The sequence below is a fragment of the Bombus fervidus genome, chromosome 16 (assembly GCF_041682495.2).
Source record: "Bombus fervidus isolate BK054 chromosome 16, iyBomFerv1, whole genome shotgun sequence".
Taxonomy (NCBI): domain Eukaryota; kingdom Metazoa; phylum Arthropoda; class Insecta; order Hymenoptera; family Apidae; genus Bombus; species Bombus fervidus.
Genome location: NC_091532.1, coordinates 2,621,212 through 2,641,509, shown reverse-complemented (window position 1 = coordinate 2,641,509; position 20,298 = coordinate 2,621,212). Strand labels below are relative to the sequence as shown.

The window sequence follows — 20,298 nt, the reverse complement described above, 5'->3', positions numbered from 1 at the left end:
TAAGAGGTCATAAAATAACAGGTCATTACGAGATTATCGCTTCGTTTATGTTTCATAAATTTTATATTAATTATTATTATATTTTAATTGTTTCACTATACTTTATAGTTGATTATATATTTTTATGTTATCATTATCTTTATTATTTTTATATTATTATTATTATTATTATTATATCATATATTATATACTTTAATCCATTTAAAATGAATATCCAAGATCTGATACTATCAAAACAATGTTCGCATTATCCTCAACCACGATGTACGTGCATCATCAGTGTATATGGCTTTATATGTACAAGTACAATAAGGCCAAACAACCGTTGTTCGAAGATTCGTGAAGAAAAGTGCCCTGGGGTCTCGTAGCGTCTTGGCAAATTTACAACCACGCAGAATATTTCAATCGGTTTATAAGTTGTCGGCTTGAAATTTCCGCTTCGTTGTTAAAATGCATACTTCTCTTTGAAGCTCTTACGACGGAAACTAGATTGTTTGTTAATTGCATCACGTCAGCAACACATGATTCAACAATAAATTTCTTAGGAGAGGGAACTTGCAGATATTACTTATATATCGTAACAGCCGACTATGCAATGATCACTTTATTAACGTAGACCGCAAAGACCTGCGAAGATTTTCCCCTTTCGCGGAAATGTGAATTAGATATCTGCTATTACATTATAGTGCTTGTGACAACTGAAGTATTCGTTTCGTAGTGGTACGTACTGTATACTTCACTGTAAAACATACGGCAGAATTGAACTATTTGTTCTAATTTTCTATTATTTATTGACAATTTTCGTTCTTTGTTTTGTAAATTAAATTCAAATGTGACGCAACTCTGATTCACAATGTTATGTACACTGTAATTTCTTACCTTTTCTTTCTTTTCGGAATAATTTACTCAGTTTAATCGAACAGTATTTTCTTAATTACACTGAAATTTGATTGTTTAGTCTTTCATTAATAGGCATATACGTGGCAAAGAAAACAGATTCCACCAAATCCGAACGATCATACAGATCGATCAAGCATACAATCATTAAACTTTCGATTCGAATAAACTATGTCTGTTCTAACGCTGTGTTTATTCAACATTCCAAGAAGTTATTGACTAATCAAATAATAGATAACTGCGTTCAAGGAAACTAGTGCATTATCTTCTTTTATTATCATTATCAGTCTCTTCTATAAGAACATCAGGAAAGACGTGATCATAGTACATCAATAATTGATAAAATAAATTGCGTCGTAGCTCCAATAATTTTCAAAATTCCTAAATAAAAAAGCAAAAGATTTCAAAAGAATTTACACCAATAATCTTATTAAACCAGAAACTAACAACATATTAGACTAATCATACACTAACAGACCTGCAGATATTTCTACAATTTCCTATTTGTAAGAATGAAATTAAACATAAATAAAGATGTCTTTCGCACGTATTAAATAGAACATAACAGCGAGTGCTATACTCGAGAAATTTATATATTCTGTGCATTTCATACATTTTCATGCTTATCAATTTCCCGTGAATGCATGAAACTCTGTAGTTCATGAATGATTGAGAAATACGAGTATTATTTTCTGACACTATCAACAACATGTTCTTTATTTGTCAGATTCATACAAAATGGCTCTGTTAACGCCATACTGGGGACTGGATGGCATCCTCATCCTATCGTCCCTAATGGTTTGCGCTTATCTTTTCGTAACTCGGAAATTCAACTACTGGTCGAAACGAAACGTGAAAGAGCTTCCACCTACGCCCTTCGTAGGCAATTTCATGGATTGTCTTCTGTCAAGAACATCAGCCTCAGAATTTGTCAGGGATCTATACGAATACGGGAAAGGTTTACCTTTCTTGGGATTCTACATCTTCGATAAACCTTATCTGTTAATTCGCGATCCAGAACTCGTGAAGCACGTCCTAGTGAAGGACTTCAACTATTTCGCTGATAGATACGCGACTGCAGACGAGAAAAATGATCGCCTTGGATACGCAAATGTGTTCATGATGAAAAATCCGGCATGGAAATCTCTCAGAGCAAAATTAACACCGATTTTTACCTCGGGCAAGTTGAAAAAAATGTTCGAGTTAATGCTAACGGTCGCTGACGATCTTGCAAAGCATCTCGATTCGTTGCATTTGGAGGGTAAGCCACATTTCTAGTGCATTTACATAATAACAGATTGACCATGAGAAACTGTTGTTAGTTGAATATATATTTTTAAAACAATAATTCTTATTTAATAGAAATATATGAGAAAATTACAAATCTATGCTCTGTGGTGCGATGTACTTCAAATTTTACAATTATTGTGTCTTGATTAAAAATACAATAGTGCCAGACACATGATACGAAATCTATTGTCTGTTTCAGGCGAAGGGAAAGTAATCGAATTCAAGGATATTTGCGCGAATTTCACTACCGATATGATCGGTAGCACTGCGTTTGGCTTAAAAGTGGATTCGTTGGCGAATCCAAAAGCACCGTTCCGTGAATATGGCAGGAAGATCTTCGATTATGATTTCCATCGTAACATGGAATTCCTTACTATATTCTTTTTCCCTGGGTTAGTCAAGTATTTTAAACCGAAGTTCTTTGGGAAAAAAGCGACTAATTTCCTCCGATCTCTTTTCTGGGATGTGATTGAACAACGAGTCGATTCTGGTCAAAAGAGGAATGACCTCATCGATTTGCTGATCGAGATGAGGGGGAAATACAAGAACGACGAAAGTTTGAAGCATTACAGTATGTATTTACTGCAATATTTTACTAATTTTTATTAATAAAATTATTTATCAATCGTTGAAAATCAGAAGTTTCGAACAATATGCTCTGTGAATTACGATTTCATTCATATCCTTATTTCGTGAACTGCCAATGAAACAAACGAAAAATAACATGACTACTTCTTCCAATATAATTGTATTCGTGTTACAAATTGAAAATTATGCCCAGATACCTATATTTGCCAATTTGCTTTCAAGCTAGTTTCTAAGTGTATTAAATATATTAGATCGGTTTCCTCAACTTTTGCGATGAAGTTTAATTTGCATTTCTCAGAATTCGACGGTGACGATTTAGTATCACAAGCGGCCATATTTTTTACTGGTGGTTTCGAAACATCTTCTGCTACCATGTCTTTCACACTGCACGAACTTGCAATGAATCCAGATGTACAGAAGACACTTAGGGCAGAGATTCACGATGCTCTGGCGAAAACTGATGGCAAAATCACATACGATATGGTACGGCAATTATAACGATATCAACTTAGAAACACGTGAGATGCAAATGAATAGCATGCGAGGAATGTTATAACGTAATTGTAAACATAATGATAAGTATAATTTTTTCACAGATTATGACATTACCATACCTCGATATGGTTATTTCGGAAACCCTTCGTAAATATCCACCTCTAGCATTCTTGGATCGAGTCACTCTTGCCGATTACAAAGTGCCTAATTCCGATCTGGTGATAGAGAAAGGCACCCCGATATTCATTTCGATGATGGGTTCGCACTACGATTCGCAGAACTTTCCAAATCCGGAAAAATACGATCCACTTCGATTTACGGAGGAAGCCAAAAGTGCCAGGCCAAATTTCGTCTATTTTCCCTTTGGTGAGGGACCCCACATTTGCATTGGTTAGTAAAATTTTTCAAAATATTTTCCAATATCATTAACGTTACAACTATCGATGGCACGAGTATGAAAATAGTGTTAAATGAATCGAAATAAAATACATATTTGTGTAGAAATTTATATATTTAGGACGTAGGTAGATAAATGTCGTGATCAGTATCCGTTTCTTTAAACAGTTCTTGTATTATTAACGATAACGTATTTATTTATTTATTTATTTTTTTTTTTTTTTTTCGTAGGACATTTACAATCACTTCAATTAAGATTAGCAAAACGTAAGGTTCTGGAGATCTTATTTACAACTTGCTGTTTCTTACGGTAGTCACATGACTTTATCACTTGTATCAGTAGATAGTGTATATAGTCACAAATACCTTTCTTTCATCGCACTTGTAATCAATCTTTACACGTGCACTTTGCACGTGATATCTTTACACTTTCAAATATCAGAATGTTTGCGTGACTTGCTGGTTCATTATCTATAGAATGAAAGATGACATTTTAGGAATCAAGACTGGGTTTGACCTCTAAGTTATGCATATCTTCTAGTACACATATGTATCTCTCTTGTGCAGTAGTTTATCATGTAGAATAATACTCATTGGTATATAATATTATTGCACAGATAAGATAGAAGTTTCTGCACTGAAGACATTTTTGCATATGCAGCTATTGGAAATTTACATATTGTATGTTAAGTTTCGAATATCATATGTATGAATCCATTTTGTGAATATGTATTTGTGAAATATTCATATATGTTGGAAAACCTTGTAATCGGATAGTTCCATAATTCTTGGTACAAGTTAAGATCCCTGACTTTTTAAAAGTACGTTTTATTGATTTTACTAATTTCAGGTACCTTAATTATAATTCATTACAAAATTATCTGTTGACTTGTAGCTCGTAAAATTTATTCGTAAAATATGACTGCTTTTATTACTACACTGTCTATCATTATGCAGGCGAATAATACCGATATATTGCAAGTCGTAAAACTGTATTGATAATACTTATTTAGTTATCCAAAAGGTCGTGGTTTACAATGTTTGATAGTGGACGGATGATGAAATTACTTTAGACACGTATATTCAATGACATGCAAGAATATACTAGATAATATCTTTGCGCGTAATTCTGAATAATTAACATTTATATAACCCAAATACTCATCAGGAAAAATAACTTTCTGTTTTGATACCATGATATGAAAAGACTTGTTCGTATCATACTTAATTAAAAATTCATCCTCTTACAAATAAAGTAGAAAATTTGCACGTACATATAGAAAACATGTATTAAATAATTATAAAAAGTGCATTATTATATTCGAACGTATGTATTAAGGAATCTGCACCTCTTTGCTTTCAAATCTCTTTTGACTCGAGAACGTGCATACGGTAAATTTAAACATCACCAGTTATATGCTGAGGTGAGTTACAATTATAGAGGATGACTAGAAAATTTGTCAACGCGAGTATACAATGTAAGAGAAGTTTCTCTCTTTTACTAACAATTACTCGAGAAGAAACTGACTGAATGTGAATAAATATTTAATAACAGATTCTACTTCATTACCCGCTAGACATAATAATTGGATACAGTTTACCACATTTTGCCTCCAGACAAATTGATACAGTTTATGATTATTAGACAAATGGAATTCTACTGTGGCATACACTCGCAAATAGATGACTGTTACTAACTTTCTATTCATGTTACTGGCATTATAAGAAAGATACGAGTACCAACTTGCATCTTTAAATTTTCTGTTGGCTGTCACTTTTAATCTTGCTCATAATAATTTCTCTCTTTCACTCTTCGTTTCAGGTATGCGATTGGGACTCATGCAATCCAAACTTGGAGTCGTACAAGTATTGAAGGACTACGAAGTTTCGCCTTGTGAAAAAACCAAAACTCCAGTAGTTCTAGATCCCAAAGGACTCACCACGACAGCTTTAGGAGGATTATACCTCAACATTCGAAAAACTACCACTGCTGCTGGTTAAACGAAGCTAAAACTTTACGAATCGCGTTATGCATTCCAATTTTCTGTTTTACTCGTGATAATTTAAATATATTTTACTATTGCTGATACATGTTCAACAAAGGACATGTATTTCTTCCTTGGCAGAAATGAATCTTTAGGTGTTAAATATATTTTAGAATCGTAATTCTAAATGCTTGAAAATTGTAATTTCAAGTATGTAAAAATAACGAAACTGATTTAGTATTAAATAATATTAAATAATATGAAATCTTGTTTCTGTAGATTTTTTGTATTGTGATGAGAAGGAAGCATATTGCATGCAGAGGAAATAGAGTTCTCTTTCACTTACATTGTCACGTACATGTATTTGATTAATTCAGTTATTTTCACTTAGAAACCAGAATAATCGGCACATAGGCATAACCACTAATTAATTTACGATAAGACGTCGGATAACTTTGTGATTAAAAATTTCCATAGTTTTTATTACAATTTAAATTACTGATCATAGGTGATTATACAATTATCAATTGACCTATAATTTTAAAATTTATTCGCAAAATATGACTTATTTGATTATTACACTTTATATCATGATGCAACAGAATAATACTGAATCATTACAGATTGCACTTTATCATATTTTAGTGACAATACTTCTTCAATTATCCATAAAGTCGTTGGTTATATTAGAGGGTATAGTGTATGTTTAGGATATGCACTTTAGGTAGCTTTGCCCTAGGTTACACTGCGAAATGTTAAGAAATATCTGCGTGTAATTATAGCTCACCGACACTTCTACAACCCAAACCTTTGTCACGAAAGATGGCTTTCTGCTTTAGCGCGATGGTATGAAAAGACCGGTTTGTACCATCCGTAATTAAATACATAAGACAAAATTAAACATTGCCGGTCACACGCTGAGATAAGTTAAAATTACAGAGGATGACTGGTAAATTTGAAAACGGAATACAATCTAACAGAAGTCTATCTCCCTTGTTTACAACTAGTTGAGAAGAAACTGACTGAATGTGAAAAAATATTTAATAACACACTGCATGGCATTATCTACTAGACATATTAATTAGGTACAGTTCACTATAATACATTATCAGACAAATTGACACAATTTATGATTATTAGTCAAATGGAGCTCTACTGCGGCATATATTACCGAATAAATGACTGTTACCAAGTTAATATTCTTGTTACTCGCATTATAAGAAACGCATATGTCCAATAAAATAAACAGTAATTGAATCTTTGCAGGGTAAACCAACATAGTGCAGTGAAAAATCCTACGTGGTCCAGAAATGTAAAGATTTTAATGTACAGGCCCTTTATGTGCCATATCGCAAAAAAAGAAACAATGCTCCTCGTGATCAACAGACGACCAGTATATATTATATTAATAACTGAATTGAAATAAAGGCAATTTGAGACATGAATCATATAAGTCATAATTACCTGTACCATCAAAGAGGGAAGTCCATTACGGGGCTTATCTGGCCTGCACCGTCCGGAAATAGGAGAGTGACACAAGGAAATTTTCTAATATCTATACTGTTCTGCTTGCGAAAATTCGATTCGACTGCGAAATTTGAGTTTTCTATGCAATTATTACATTGTACTATTTTATAGAAATCACTGATAGAAATATTCCTATACAATAATAATATATTAATCAAAATATAGTGTAGATAGAAATATTTTATATAGTAGTGAATTGGTTATAGCCAAGTTGTTAACTATACGTGAAAAAAGGGGATGACTTAAAAAGAAAAATATCTCAGCAGATAAATGGAAATTTTTATCATCTTCTCGTTGCCCAAGCCTGGTACGAAAATTTAATCGATCCCTAATCGCATTTTGTCAACCGGTATGATACAGCAGTGAATTTCTCGAGAGAGGGGATTACAGAACTAACATATATATTATTATAGTCCATGATACGAAGCTCATTCTAATAACAAGTCTTGTGAGATGTCTTCTCATTTTGCGTAAATCCGAATTTGATATCTGTTACATTATAGTGCTTGTGACGACTGAAGTATTTGTTTCATACTGGTACGTACTGTATATTTCACTGTAAAACATACGACAGAATTAAGCTATTTGTTCTAATCTTCTATCATTTACAAATAATTCTCGTCCTTTATTTTGTAAATTAAATTCAAATGTGACGAAACTTTGATTCTCAATCTTATGTATACTGCAATTTGTTATCATTTCCATCTTTTCTGAATAATTTACTCAAATTCAATCGAATAGTATTTTATTAATTACAATAAAATTTTATTGTTTCTTCCTTCATTAATTGGCATTTTCGTGGAAAAGAGGGCAGATTCCATCAAATCCGAACGATCATAGAGGTCAATTACGGATACAATTGTTGAGAAAATAATTTACATTCACCTTCCAACTATTCTTCCATTTGAACAAACTACTTCCATCGCATAGAATATAGTTTTCTTAAATCGTATTCTATTTCTAATATTTTTCACTCCTTGATGAAAACTTTAATCTTGAATCATTCCACGCGACACCCCAGAATATTCAACATTCTGCGCCAGCAAATTACTCGTTTATTCCATTATTTACAAATAATTTTCGTCCCTCATTTTGTAATTTAAATATCGTAACGACTGTTGTACTAGAGACATTCATGTGTTATGTTCATTCTAGTCTGGGCATTTTTAATTATAAATAGCGGTCGCGATCCCTAAGATGCGAACAAGGGCCTGGCCGAGGTACAAGGCTTGCGATGAAAATGTGACGTCGAATTTTGAGACGCACAGAGGGAAATTATTTACAACATTAATTAGTTGCCGAAATGAATGTCCCAATCGACGTATCATAAGCCTTGCCACCGAGGTCCAAGCCTTCAATTAGTCGTTGAGTGATCGTGGTACGTACACCCCCTAAACATTCACCTGTTCCCACTTCGCAAACTCCGGGTGATATCGGTTAATAGAAAAGAAGACATCCCACTTGAGTAAGTAGGATTCCTACTTTCCACACAACTTAAGAGGTATGCTGAGCCCCGAGAGAGATTGTATTTCTACTTATCGTATTGCCAAGTATTGTGTTATCGCAAATGTTTCATTCAGAACGACATTTATATGAGAAGAGATGGACATTCTGTAAACAACGGATGTATCATCCTGCTCCGCGATACGATGCGCATTTTACCAAATATATTATTTTTGTCATTAAACCGAATATCACATATTTTCCATATTTTACACCATTTTCCTACTACGCTTTCTATACTTTTACATTTTCCTTTAATGTATAAAAATTCGCAATCCAAAAATTGTTGATAAATATTATCTTTTGGGACCAACGAAAGCATTTTTCCTTATCAGACTGATTCAAAATGGCCTTGTTAACGCCATACTGGGGTTTGGATGGTATCCTGATTCTTTCGTCACTGATGGTTGCCGCTTATCTGTTCGTGACTCGGAAATTCAACTACTGGTCGAAACGGGGCGTGAAAGAGCTTCCACCTACGCCCTTCGTAGGCAACTTCATGGACTGTCTTCTGTCAAGAACAGCACCCTCAGAATTTTTCAGGGACCTATACGAACACGGGAAAGATTTACCTTTCTTGGGATTCTACATCTTCGATAAACCTTCCTTGTTAATTCGCGATCCAGAACTCGTGAAGCATGTCCTAGTGAAAGACTTCGAGTACTTCGCCGATAGGTACGCGAGTGTAGATGAGAAAAATGATCGTCTTGGATACGCAAATGTATTCATGATGAAAAATCCAGGATGGAAATCTCTCAGAGCAAAATTTTCGCCTATTTTCACCTCGGTCAAACTGAAAAAAATGTTCGAGTTAATGCTGGTGATCGCTGATGATCTTGGAAGGTATCTCGATTCGATCCATTTGGAAGGTAAGTCGGAATTTTACAGCATTTACATAATAACAGATTGATCATGAGAAGCTTTTGTTAGTTGAATATATATTTTTAAAACAATAATTCTTATTTAATAGAAATATATGACAAAATTACAAATCAATGCTCTGTGGTGCGATGTACTTCAAATTTTACAATTATTGTGTCTTGATTAAAAACACAATAGTGCCAGACACGTGATAAGAAATCTATTGCCTGTTTCAGGCGAAGGGAAAGTAATCGAATTCAAGGATATTTGCGCGAATTTCACTACCGACATGATCGGTAGCACTGCGTTTGGCTTAAAAGTAGATTCGTTGGCGAATCCAAAGGCACCGTTCCGTGAATATGGCAGGAAGATCTTCGATTATGATTTCCATCGTAACATGGAATTCCTTACTATATTCTTTTTCCCTGGGTTAGTCAAGTATTTTAAACCGAAGTTCTTTGGGAAAAAAGCGACTAACTTCTTCCGATCTCTTTTCTGGGATGTGATTGAACAACGAGCCGATTCTGGTCAAAAGAGGAATGACCTCATCGATTGGCTGATCGAGATGAGGGAGAAATACAAGAACGACGAAAGTTTGGAGCATTACAGTATGTATATTCTGGAATATTTTACTAATTTCTATTAGTGAAGTAAGTTAATTATGAATCGTCAGAAATCCGAAATTTCGAGTAACATGTTCTTTGTATTACGATTTCATCCATATCCTTATTTCTTGAACTGTCAATGAAACAAACGAAAAATAACATGACTACTTCTTCCAATATAATTGTATTCGTGTTACAAATTGAAAATTATGCCCAGATACCTATATTTGCCAATTTGCTTTCAAGCTAGTTTCTAAGTGTATTAAATATATTAGGTCGTTTTCCTCAACTTTTGCGATGAAGTTTAATTTGCATTTCTCAGAATTCGACGGTGACGATTTAATATCACAAGCGGCCATATTTTTTGCTGGTGGTTTCGAAACATCTTCCACTACCATGTCTTTCACACTGTACAAACTTGCAATGAACCCAGATGTACAGAAGACACTTAGGGCAGAGATTCACGATGCTCTGGCGAAAACTGATGGCAAAATCACATACGATATGGTACGGCAACTATAACGATATTAACTTAGAAACACGTGAGATGCAAATGAATAGCATGTGAGGAATGTTATAACGCAATTGTAAACATAATGATAAATGTAATTTTTTCACAGATTATGACATTACCATACCTCGATATGGTTATTTCGGAAACCCTTCGTAAATATCCAGCTCTAGGATTCTTGGATCGAGTCACTCTTGCCGATTACAAAGTGCCTAATTCCGATCTAGTGCTAGAGAAAGGTACCCCTATATTCATTTCGATGATGGGTTTGCACTACGATCCGCGGTACTTCCCAAATCCGGAAAAATTTGATCCACTCAGATTCACCGAAGAAGCCAAAAGTTCCAGGACAAATTTTGTATACTTTCCTTTCGGTGAGGGACCCCACATCTGCATTGGTTAGTAAAGTTTTTCTAAATATTTCCCAACATCTTTAACGTTAGAACCATCGATGGCAAACGTATGAAAGTACTATTAAATGAATCGAAATGAAATATACGTATATGCAGAAATTTATACTTCTAGTTATACTACCAGTCACAAAACGTGATTGGATTTGACTTTTAGATCATACCTTCTGATATAATTATTATATTCGAAGCTTTTTATTAAGGGATCGACACCTTTTCGTTTTGAAATCTCTTTTGCCTCGGGAACAGGCGCACAGTAAAATTAAACATTACCGGTTATATTCTGAGATAAGTTACAGTTATAGTTGATGACTAGAGAATTTGAAAACGGAATAATACTACCTTTCTTTTTTTCTTTTTTTGTATGGAGGAAACCTTCATAGGCGCCCCACTCCTTCCGCGGAGTGGGAGCCGCGTATTTCTGTATTCGTATCGGTTAAAGTCTCCACGGTGGCCGTACCTGGTGCATGGCGGAAGGAGCTCTGAAACCGTTCATAAGCATGACGGAACAATACAATCTAACAGAAATTTATCTCCGATTTTTCACCACTAGTTGAGAAGAGACTGATTGAACGTGAATAAATATTTAACAACGTGTTACACGGCATTATCTATTAGATATATTATTTTAGTAGAATTTACTACATTCTATTATCAGGCAAATAAAGACAGTTTATGGTTATTAAAAAATAGAGTTCTAATATACACTTGCGAATAGACGACTGTTACTACGTTTCTACTCATGTTACTGGCATTATAAGAAAGATACGAGTACCAACTTGCATCTTTAAATTTTCTGTTGGCTGTCACTTTTAATCTTGCTCATAATAATTTCTCTCTTTCACTCTTTGTTTCAGGTATGCGATTGGGACTCATGCAATCCAAACTTGGAGTCGTACAAGTATTGAAGGACTACGAAGTTACGCCTTGTGAAAAAACCAAAACTCCAGTAGTTCTAGATCCCAAAGGACTCACCACGACAGCTTTAGGAGGATTATACCTCAACATTCGAAAAACTACCACTGCTGCTGGTTAAACGAAGCTAAAACTTTACGAATCGCGTTATGCATTCCAATTTTCTGTTTTACTCGTGATAATTTAAATATATTTTACTATTGCTGAAGTTCAACAAAGGACATGTATTTCTTCCTTGGCAGAAATGAATCTTTAGGTGTTAAATATATTTTAGAATCGTAATTCTAAATGCTTGAAAATTGTAATTTCAAGTATGTAAAAATAACGAAACTGATTTAGTATTAAATAATATTAAATAATATTAAATAATACGAAATCTTGTCTCTGTAGATTTTCCGTATCGTAATGAGAAGAAAACATATTGAATGCAGAGGAAGTAGAGTTCTTTTTCACTTACGCTGTCACGTATACATATTTGTTTCAAGCTTATTAAGGATTAGTAAAGTTTATTGAATACATTTGTTTAGCTATTCTCATTTATTAAGCAGACTAATTGGCCGACTAGCCGCCACGTGATCAGTGCATCACGGCTAATTAATTTAGAATAAGATCTCCCAAACTCAAACCCAATATTTCAATGCTATTCAGTTTTGATTGAATTTTCCTTGCAGCCTCGCATATGCAGTCGTGCACGGCGCTTTAAGTTTATCCGACTCTTGTGTATAAGCAGGAAATAAAAAAGTCAGCAAACAATTCTGGCGCATACGTACAACTGTAAGCGGATTTCATTAAAGTGGTAACGACAGTTTATTGCAATCGCCTTGGTAACTAACCGAGACCGTCAATTATATGTACAGAAAAAAGTTGTTCGAAATGTTGACATCTATAACATATTTAAAAATCGCCGAAGGCAGAGACGGGGTACATTTTCTACTATTTTGCTCTGGCTGTTATATTGGAAAATTTTTTGTTATAAAAAATAATTTTGTAACAATTCCTGGAGGATGAAAATCCTGATTGACTAAGAAGAGAAGTAAGTTTCGCCCATGCAACTTTTGTATTATAGAATTTTATGTAGATTATTAAGAGTTATGTTCAAAATATTCATACGATAGGAAGAAGCTTTATAGTACGTAGAAACTTTAGCTTATGCAATTTTTATATTGTACCATTTTACAAAAATTGTATAATATTCAGAATTTTGTTGCCGTGGGAGGAAATTGTGTGACGTGTCTTCTAATGTATACAAACTAATCTAACTAAATTCACTAATCAGTGAATTGATTATAACTGAGTTATTAATAGAACAGATTAAACACGACTGATAAGATTGACGATATATGAAAAATGAATACGCGGAAAATTTAATCTCAACTTGCACCATCATATAGAAATCTCATGGCGACAATACTTTTATGACAAAATAATCATATCGTCATAGGTATCGTTGATTCCATTTAGAAGCAATCTTTACACGGTTCGAAATATAACAATGTTTGCATAACCTGTTTGTCCTTAATCTAATAAATGTAAAATTGCTACTAATATAATTAAAAAAATTGTAAACATTAGCAGTTACTTAATATGATTGGATTACGTATGTATCTCTTATCTAGTCAGTAATTTATCATGTGATAATACCATTGCACTACTAATTTACGAGTTCTAGGCTAAAGATATTTAAGCATATATATGGGTTTTGCAATTTTGTAATTTATATGTTAAATTTTTTATTTTATGTCTTCATATATTTTACGAATGTTTATTTGTGAAATTTTATATGTCTTAGAGAACTTTGTAATTGAAAGTTTCCATAATTCTTGTTTCATCTTAAAATTACTGATTATGGGTGATTCTAGAAGTATAAATTGACTTGTAACTTGTAAAATTTCTTCAAGAAATATGACTGCCATTATTACTAGATTTTCTATTCATAATGCAGGAGAATAGTTTTAAATCATTGTAACTAGCAATTTTTAAAATTTCACTAAAGACACTTTTTCAATCATCCAAAATATTATTGGTTATAATTGACGATGTAGTGGATATCCACTAGGATATCCACGTTACACGTTAGATATGTTCCAGGTCATGTTGCAAAATGGTAAAAAATATCTTTGTACATAATTGTATATTATTGACGTTTATATAGCCAAAATTCTTACTATGAGAAATAGTTTCGTACGCTGTGAAAAGATTTGTACGTATCATCCGTAATTAAATAAATCAGGCGAAATTAAACATTGCCGATATTTTGGTACTGAGGTATGGTACAATTATCAAGGATGACTGGAAAATTTGAAAACGGAATACAATTTAGCAGAATTTTATCTTCTCTGTTCACCGATAGTTAAGAAGAAACAGATTGCTACAACGCATTGTATTGCATTAACATCTAGACAAAATAACTCGTTACCGTTTACTATATTCTGCCAGCAAACATATTGATACAGTTTATGATTATTAAACAAATGGAATTCGACTGTGGCATACCTTACTCGTATTATAAGAAATGCATATATCCAACGAAATGAACAGTAATTGAGTGATTGCAAGTTAAATCAAAATAGTGCAGTGAAAATTCCTACGGGGCCCAGAAATGTAAAGATTTTAATGTACAGAGCCCATATGTCCGTATCGCAAAAAATGGATCAATGCTCCGCGTGATTAATAGACGACCACTATATGTTATATTAATAACTGAATTGAAATAAAGGCAATTTGAGACATGAATCATATAAGTCATAATTATCTGTACCGCCAAAGAAGGAAGTCCATTACGGGGCTCATTTGGCCTGCACCGTCCGGAAATAGGAGAGTGACACAAAAAAATTTTCTAATATCTATACTATTTTGCTTGCGAAAATTCGATTCGACTGCGAAATTTGAGTTTTCTATGCAATTATTTCATTGTACTATTTTATAGAAGTCACTGATAGAAATATTCCTATACGATAATAATATATTAATCAAAATATAGTGTAGATAGAAATATTTTATATAGTAGTGAATTGGTTATAGCCGAGTTGTTAACTATACGTGAAAAAAGGCGATGACTTAAAAAGAAAAATATCTCAGCAGATAAGATGGAAATTTTTATCATCTTCTCGTTGCCCAAGCCTGGTACGAAAATTTAATCGAACCCTAATCGCATTTTGTCAGCCGGTATGATACAGCAGTAAATTTCGCGAGAGAGGGGATTACAGAACTAACGTATATATTATCGCAATCCATGAAACGAAGCTCATTTTAATAACAAGTCTTGTGAGATGTCTTCTCATTTTGCGTAAATCCGAATTTAATATCTATTACATCATAGTGCTTGTGGCGACTGAAGTATTCGTTTCACACTGGTACGTACTGTATATTTCACTGTAAAACATACGACAGAATTAAGCTATTTGTTCTAATCTTCTATCATTTACAAATAATTCTCGTCCTTTATTTTGTAAATTAAATTCAAATGTGACGAAACTTTGATTCTCAATCTTATGTATACTGCAATTTGTTATCCTTTCCTCCTTTTCTGAATAATTTACACAGCTTTAAACGAATAATATTTTGTCAATTACGATAAAATTTTATTGTTTCTTCTTTCATTCATCGGCATTTTCGTGGAAAAGAAGGCAGATTCCATCAAATCCTAACGATCATAGAGATCAATTATGGACACAATCATTAGGCTTTTACAGAAATGATTCTTCTTGAGAAAATAATTTACATTTATCTTCCAACTGTTCTTCCATTTGAACAAACTACTTCCATCGCATAGAATATAGTTTTCTTAAATCGTATTCCATTTCTAATATTTCTCACTCCTTGATGAAAACTTTAATCTTGAATCATTCCACGCGACACCCCAGAATATTCAACATTCTGCGCCAGCACATTACTCGTTTATTCCATTATTTACAAATAATTTTCGTCCCTCATTTTGTAACTTAAATATCGTAACGACTGTTGTACTAGAGACATTCATGTGTTATGTGCATTCTATTGTAGGCATTTTTAATTATAAGTAGTGGTCGCGATCCCTAAGATGCGAACAAGGGCCTGGCCGAGGTACAAGGCTTGCGATGAAAATGTGACGTCGAGTTTTGCCCCGAGAGAGATTGTATTTCTACTTATCGTATTGCGAAGTATTGTGTAATCGCAAATGTTTCATTCAGAACATCATTTATATGAGAAGAGATGGACGTTCTGTAAACAACTGGTGCATCATCCTGTTCCGCGATACGATGCGCATTTTACCAAATATATTATTTTTGTCATTAAACCGAACATCACATATTTTCCATATTTTACACCATCTTCCTACTACGCTTTCTACACTTTTACATTTTCCTCTAATGCATAAAAATCGCAATCCAAAAATTGTTGATAAATATTGTCTTTTTTGACCAACGAAAGCATTTTTCCTTATCAGACTGATTCAAAATGGCCTTGTTAACCCCATACTGGGGTTTGGATGGTATCTTGATTCTTTCGTCACTAATGGTTGCCGCTTATCTGTTCGTGACTCGGAAATTCAACTACTGGTCGAAACGGGGCGTGAAAGAGCTTCCACCTACGCCCTTCGTAGGCAACTTCATGGACTGTCTTCTGTCAAGAACATCAGCCTCAGAATTTGTCAGGGACCTATACGAACATGGGAAAGATTTACCTTACTTGGGATTCTACATCTTCGATAAACCTTACTTGTTAATTCGTGATCCAGAACTCGTGAGGCACGTCCTAGTGAAAGACTTCGAGTACTTCGCCGATAGGAACGCGAGTGCAGATGAGAAAAATGATCGTCTTGGATACGCAAATGTATTCATGATGAAAAATCCAGGATGGAAATCTCTCAAGGCACATTTTTCGCCAATTTTCACCTCGTTCAAGCTGAAAAGAATGTTTGAGTTAATGCTGGTGATCGCTGATGATCTTCAAAGGTATCTCGATTCGATGCATTTGGAAGGTAAGTCGGAATTTTACAGCATTTACGTAATGGAAGATGCAACATACTAAATTGATGTTAGCTCAATATATATTTTTAAAACAATTATTAGTTTACAATAGAAATATATGACAAAATTAAAAGTCAGTGCGAGGGACTTCAAATTTTTTAACAATTGTTTCTTGATTCAAAATGCAACCATGCCAGACACATCGTGGAAAATCTAATATCTATTTCAGGCGAAGGGAAAGTAATGGAGTTCAAGGAGATTTTCGCGAATTTCGCCACAGATATGATCGGTAGCACTGCGTTTGGCTTAAAAGTAGGTTCGTTGCAGAATCCAAAGGCACCGTTTCGGGAATATGGCAGGAAGATCTTCCATTCTAATTTACATCGTAACATGGAATTCCTTATCATATTCTTTTTCCCTGGATTAGTCAAGTATCTCAAGCCGAAATTTTTTGGAAAAAAAGCGACTAATTTCCTCCGGTCTGTTTTCTGGGATGTGATTGAAAAACGAGTCAAGTCGGGTGAGAAGAGGAATGATGTCATCGATGTCCTGATCGAGATGAGGGAGGAATACAAGAACGACGAAAGTTTGAAGCATTACAGTATGTATATTCTGGAATATTTTACTAATTTCTATGAGTGAAGTAAGTTATTTATGAATCGTCAGAGATCGGAAATTTCGAGTAACATGCTCTTTGAATTACGATTTCATCCACATCCTTATTTCGTGAACTCCCAGCAAAACAGACGAAGAATAACGTGTCGACGTCTTCAAACACAATATTATTCATGCTACAAATTGAAAATTAATCCAAAATATCTATATTTGCTAATTTGTTTTCAAGTTAGTTTCTACATGTGTTAAATATAGTAGATCGTGTTCCTGAACTTTTGCGATGAAGTTTAATTTCAATTTCTCAGAATTCGACGGTGACGATTTAGTATCACAAGCGGCCGTATTTTTTATTGGTGGTTTCGAAACATCTTCTATTACCATGTCTTTCACACTGCACGAACTTGCAATGAACCAAGATATACAGAAGACACTTAGGGCAGAGATTCACGATGCTCTGGCGAAAACTGATGGCAAAATCACATACGATATGGTACGGCAACTATAACGATACTAACTTAGAAACACGTGAGATACAAATCAATAGCATGTGAGGAATGTTATAACGTAATTGTAAACATAATTATAAATATAATTTTTTCACAGATCATGACATTACCATACCTCGATATGGTTATTTCGGAAACTCTTCGTAAATATCCACCTCTAGCATTCTTGGATCGAGTCGCTCTTGCCGATTACAAAGTGCCTAATTCCGATCTCGTGCTAGAGAAAGGCACCCCGATATTCATTTCAATAATGGCTTCGCACCACGATCCGCGGCACTTCCCAAATCCGGAAAAATACGATCCACTCAGATTCACCGAGGAAGCTAAAAGTTCCAGGCCAAATTATGTATACTTTCCTTTCGGTGAGGGACCCCACACCTGCATTGGTTAGTAAAGTTTTTCTAAATATTTCCCAACATAAATATTTCCCATTTAACGTTATAACCATCGATGGCAAACGTATGAAAGTACTATTAAATGAATCGAAATGAAATACACGTATGTGCAGAAATTTATACTTCTAGTTATACTAGCAGTGACAAAACTTGATTGGATTTGACTTTTAGATCATACCTTCTGATATAATTATTATATACGAAGCTTTTTATTAAGGGATCGACACCTTTTCGTTTTGAAATCTCTTTTGCCTCGGGAATAGGCGCACAGTAAAATTGAACATTACCGGTTATATTCTGAGATAAGTTACAATTATAGTGGATGACTAGAGAATTTGAAAACGGAATAATACTCTCTTTCTTTTTTTCTTTTTTTTTTTTTTTTGTATGGAGGAAACGTTCATAGGCGCCCCACACCCTCTGGGGAGTGGGAGCCGCGTATTTCTGTATTCGTATCGGCTAAAGTCTCAACGGTAGTCGTACCTGGCGCATGGCGGAAGCAGCCCTCGAAGCGCTCCTAAGCTTGACGGAACAATACAATCTAACAGAAATTTATCTCTGATTTTTCACCACTAGTTGAGAAGAGACTGATTGAACGTGAATAAATATTTAACAACGTGTTACACGGCATTATCTATTAGATATATTATTTTGGTAGAATTTACTACATTCTATTATCAGGCAAATAAAGACAGTTTATGGTTATTAGACAAATAGAGTTCTAATATACACTTTCGAATAGACGACTGTTACTACGTTTCTACTCATGTTACTAACATTATAAGAAAGGCAGAAGTATAAATTTGTATCTTTAAACTTTCTGTTTGCTGTCACTTTCAATTTTACTCACGATAATACCTCTCCTTCATTCTTTGTTTTAGGTATGCGATTGGGACTCATGCAATCCAAACTTGGAGTCGTACAAGTATTGAAGGACCACGAAGTTTCGCCTTGTGAAAAAACCAAAACTCCAGTAGTTCTAGATCCCAGAGGAATCACCACGATAGCTTTAGGAGGATTATATCTCAACATTCGAAAGATCACCACTGCTGCTGGTTAAACGAAGCTAAAGTTTTACGAATCGCATTACAACTTTCTGTTTTGCTTGTGACAATTTGAATATATTTTACTATTGGCGAAATTTAAAAAAAGGACATCGCTATTTCTTTCTCAGGGTAAAGGCATATTTAGATATTTAATATACTTTATGATTGTTAATACGAAATCTTGTTTTTGTAAATTTTCTGTATCGTAATGGGAAGGAAGCATATTACATACAGAGGAAATAGTTCTCTTTCACTTATGTTGTCATGTTCATATATTTATTTAATTCAGTCATCCACATTTACATGTATATGTAAAAATATGTACTAGAATAAACATTTCAATTTTGTGCTCTCTTTAAGAGATTTCTATTTTTTAATCATACGTTTTACCATAATGTTTAACCATATGTTTTACGTACAACAATTTGTAATCAGATTAAATAAATTATACAAAATATAATATGTGGAAATCTTGATCTTAACTACCCTTCTCATGGTTATCATATGGCTACATCACTTTTGTCAGAAGGCAATCACATAGCCATGGGTAACTTTCATTCTACCTGTAAATAATTTATACACGAATCTGGATATCAAAATGTTGGCATGGCTTGCGTGTTTATTCCTTGTTAAACGAAAGATCACAGTCTACCATAAAAAAAGATTGCTTCACCTTTAAATTTTATATATATTCCAATAAACATATGTATCACTCTTGCTCAATAACAATTTAGCACGTAATAATACTAGTAGATAATATTACTAATAATAGTAACGATACTAGTAATAATACTGGTAGATAAA

General features: G+C 33.9%; 3 protein-coding genes and 1 long non-coding RNA gene across 4 annotated transcripts; 3 read left to right on the top strand and 1 right to left on the bottom strand.

The window, feature by feature from the left end:
- Positions 1-602: 602 nt before the first annotated feature.
- On the top strand, positions 603-7,096 carry LOC139995880 (cytochrome P450 6k1-like). The gene is made up of 6 exons (XM_072019796.1): positions 603-720; positions 1,625-2,158; positions 2,387-2,758; positions 3,074-3,258; positions 3,372-3,660; positions 5,489-7,096. The coding sequence occupies exons 2-6, from the start codon at positions 1,636-1,638 to the stop codon at positions 5,665-5,667; spliced, it is 1,548 nt and encodes a 515-aa protein (XP_071875897.1). The 5' UTR covers positions 603-720; positions 1,625-1,635; the 3' UTR covers positions 5,668-7,096.
- A 562-nt stretch (positions 7,097-7,658) lies between these two features.
- Positions 7,659-9,132, bottom strand: LOC139995917 (uncharacterized). The gene is made up of 2 exons (XR_011802086.1): positions 9,019-9,132; positions 7,659-7,734 (listed from the first exon to the last, which is right to left on the bottom strand). It is a non-coding gene; the product is annotated as an uncharacterized lncRNA (long non-coding RNA).
- Positions 9,028-12,501, top strand: LOC139995881 (cytochrome P450 6k1-like). Its single transcript, XM_072019797.1, has 5 exons — positions 9,028-9,550; positions 9,779-10,150; positions 10,470-10,654; positions 10,768-11,056; positions 11,926-12,501. The coding sequence occupies exons 1-5, from the start codon at positions 9,028-9,030 to the stop codon at positions 12,102-12,104; spliced, it is 1,548 nt and encodes a 515-aa protein (XP_071875898.1). The 3' UTR covers positions 12,105-12,501.
- A 2,757-nt stretch (positions 12,502-15,258) lies between these two features.
- On the top strand, positions 15,259-19,853 carry LOC139995882 (cytochrome P450 6k1-like). The gene is made up of 6 exons (XM_072019798.1): positions 15,259-15,336; positions 16,410-16,943; positions 17,162-17,533; positions 17,853-18,037; positions 18,151-18,439; positions 19,330-19,853. Exons 2-6 carry the CDS (start codon positions 16,421-16,423, stop codon positions 19,506-19,508), a joined length of 1,548 nt encoding a protein of 515 aa, XP_071875899.1. The 5' UTR covers positions 15,259-15,336; positions 16,410-16,420; the 3' UTR covers positions 19,509-19,853.
- Positions 19,854-20,298: the final 445 nt, after the last annotated feature.

Bases quoted from the DNA above. Each gene is read 5' to 3' on its own strand.
- LOC139995881 (XM_072019797.1), top strand. From the start codon at position 9,028: ATGGCCTTGTTAACGCCATACTGGGGTTTGGATGGTATCCTGATTCTT. The intron at 9,551-9,778 runs GTAAGTCGGAAT...TGCCTGTTTCAG, and splicing joins CGATTCGATCCATTTGGAAG to GCGAAGGGAAAGTAATCGAA. The intron at 10,151-10,469 runs GTATGTATATTC...TGCATTTCTCAG, and splicing joins CGAAAGTTTGGAGCATTACA to AATTCGACGGTGACGATTTA.
- LOC139995882 (XM_072019798.1), top strand. From the start codon at position 16,421: ATGGCCTTGTTAACCCCATACTGGGGTTTGGATGGTATCTTGATTCTT. The intron at 17,534-17,852 runs GTATGTATATTC...TCAATTTCTCAG, and splicing joins CGAAAGTTTGAAGCATTACA to AATTCGACGGTGACGATTTA. The intron at 18,440-19,329 runs GTTAGTAAAGTT...TCTTTGTTTTAG, and splicing joins GGGACCCCACACCTGCATTG to GTATGCGATTGGGACTCATG.
- LOC139995880 (XM_072019796.1), top strand. From the start codon at position 1,636: ATGGCTCTGTTAACGCCATACTGGGGACTGGATGGCATCCTCATCCTA. The intron at 2,759-3,073 runs GTATGTATTTAC...TGCATTTCTCAG, and splicing joins CGAAAGTTTGAAGCATTACA to AATTCGACGGTGACGATTTA. The intron at 3,661-5,488 runs GTTAGTAAAATT...TCTTCGTTTCAG, and splicing joins GGGACCCCACATTTGCATTG to GTATGCGATTGGGACTCATG.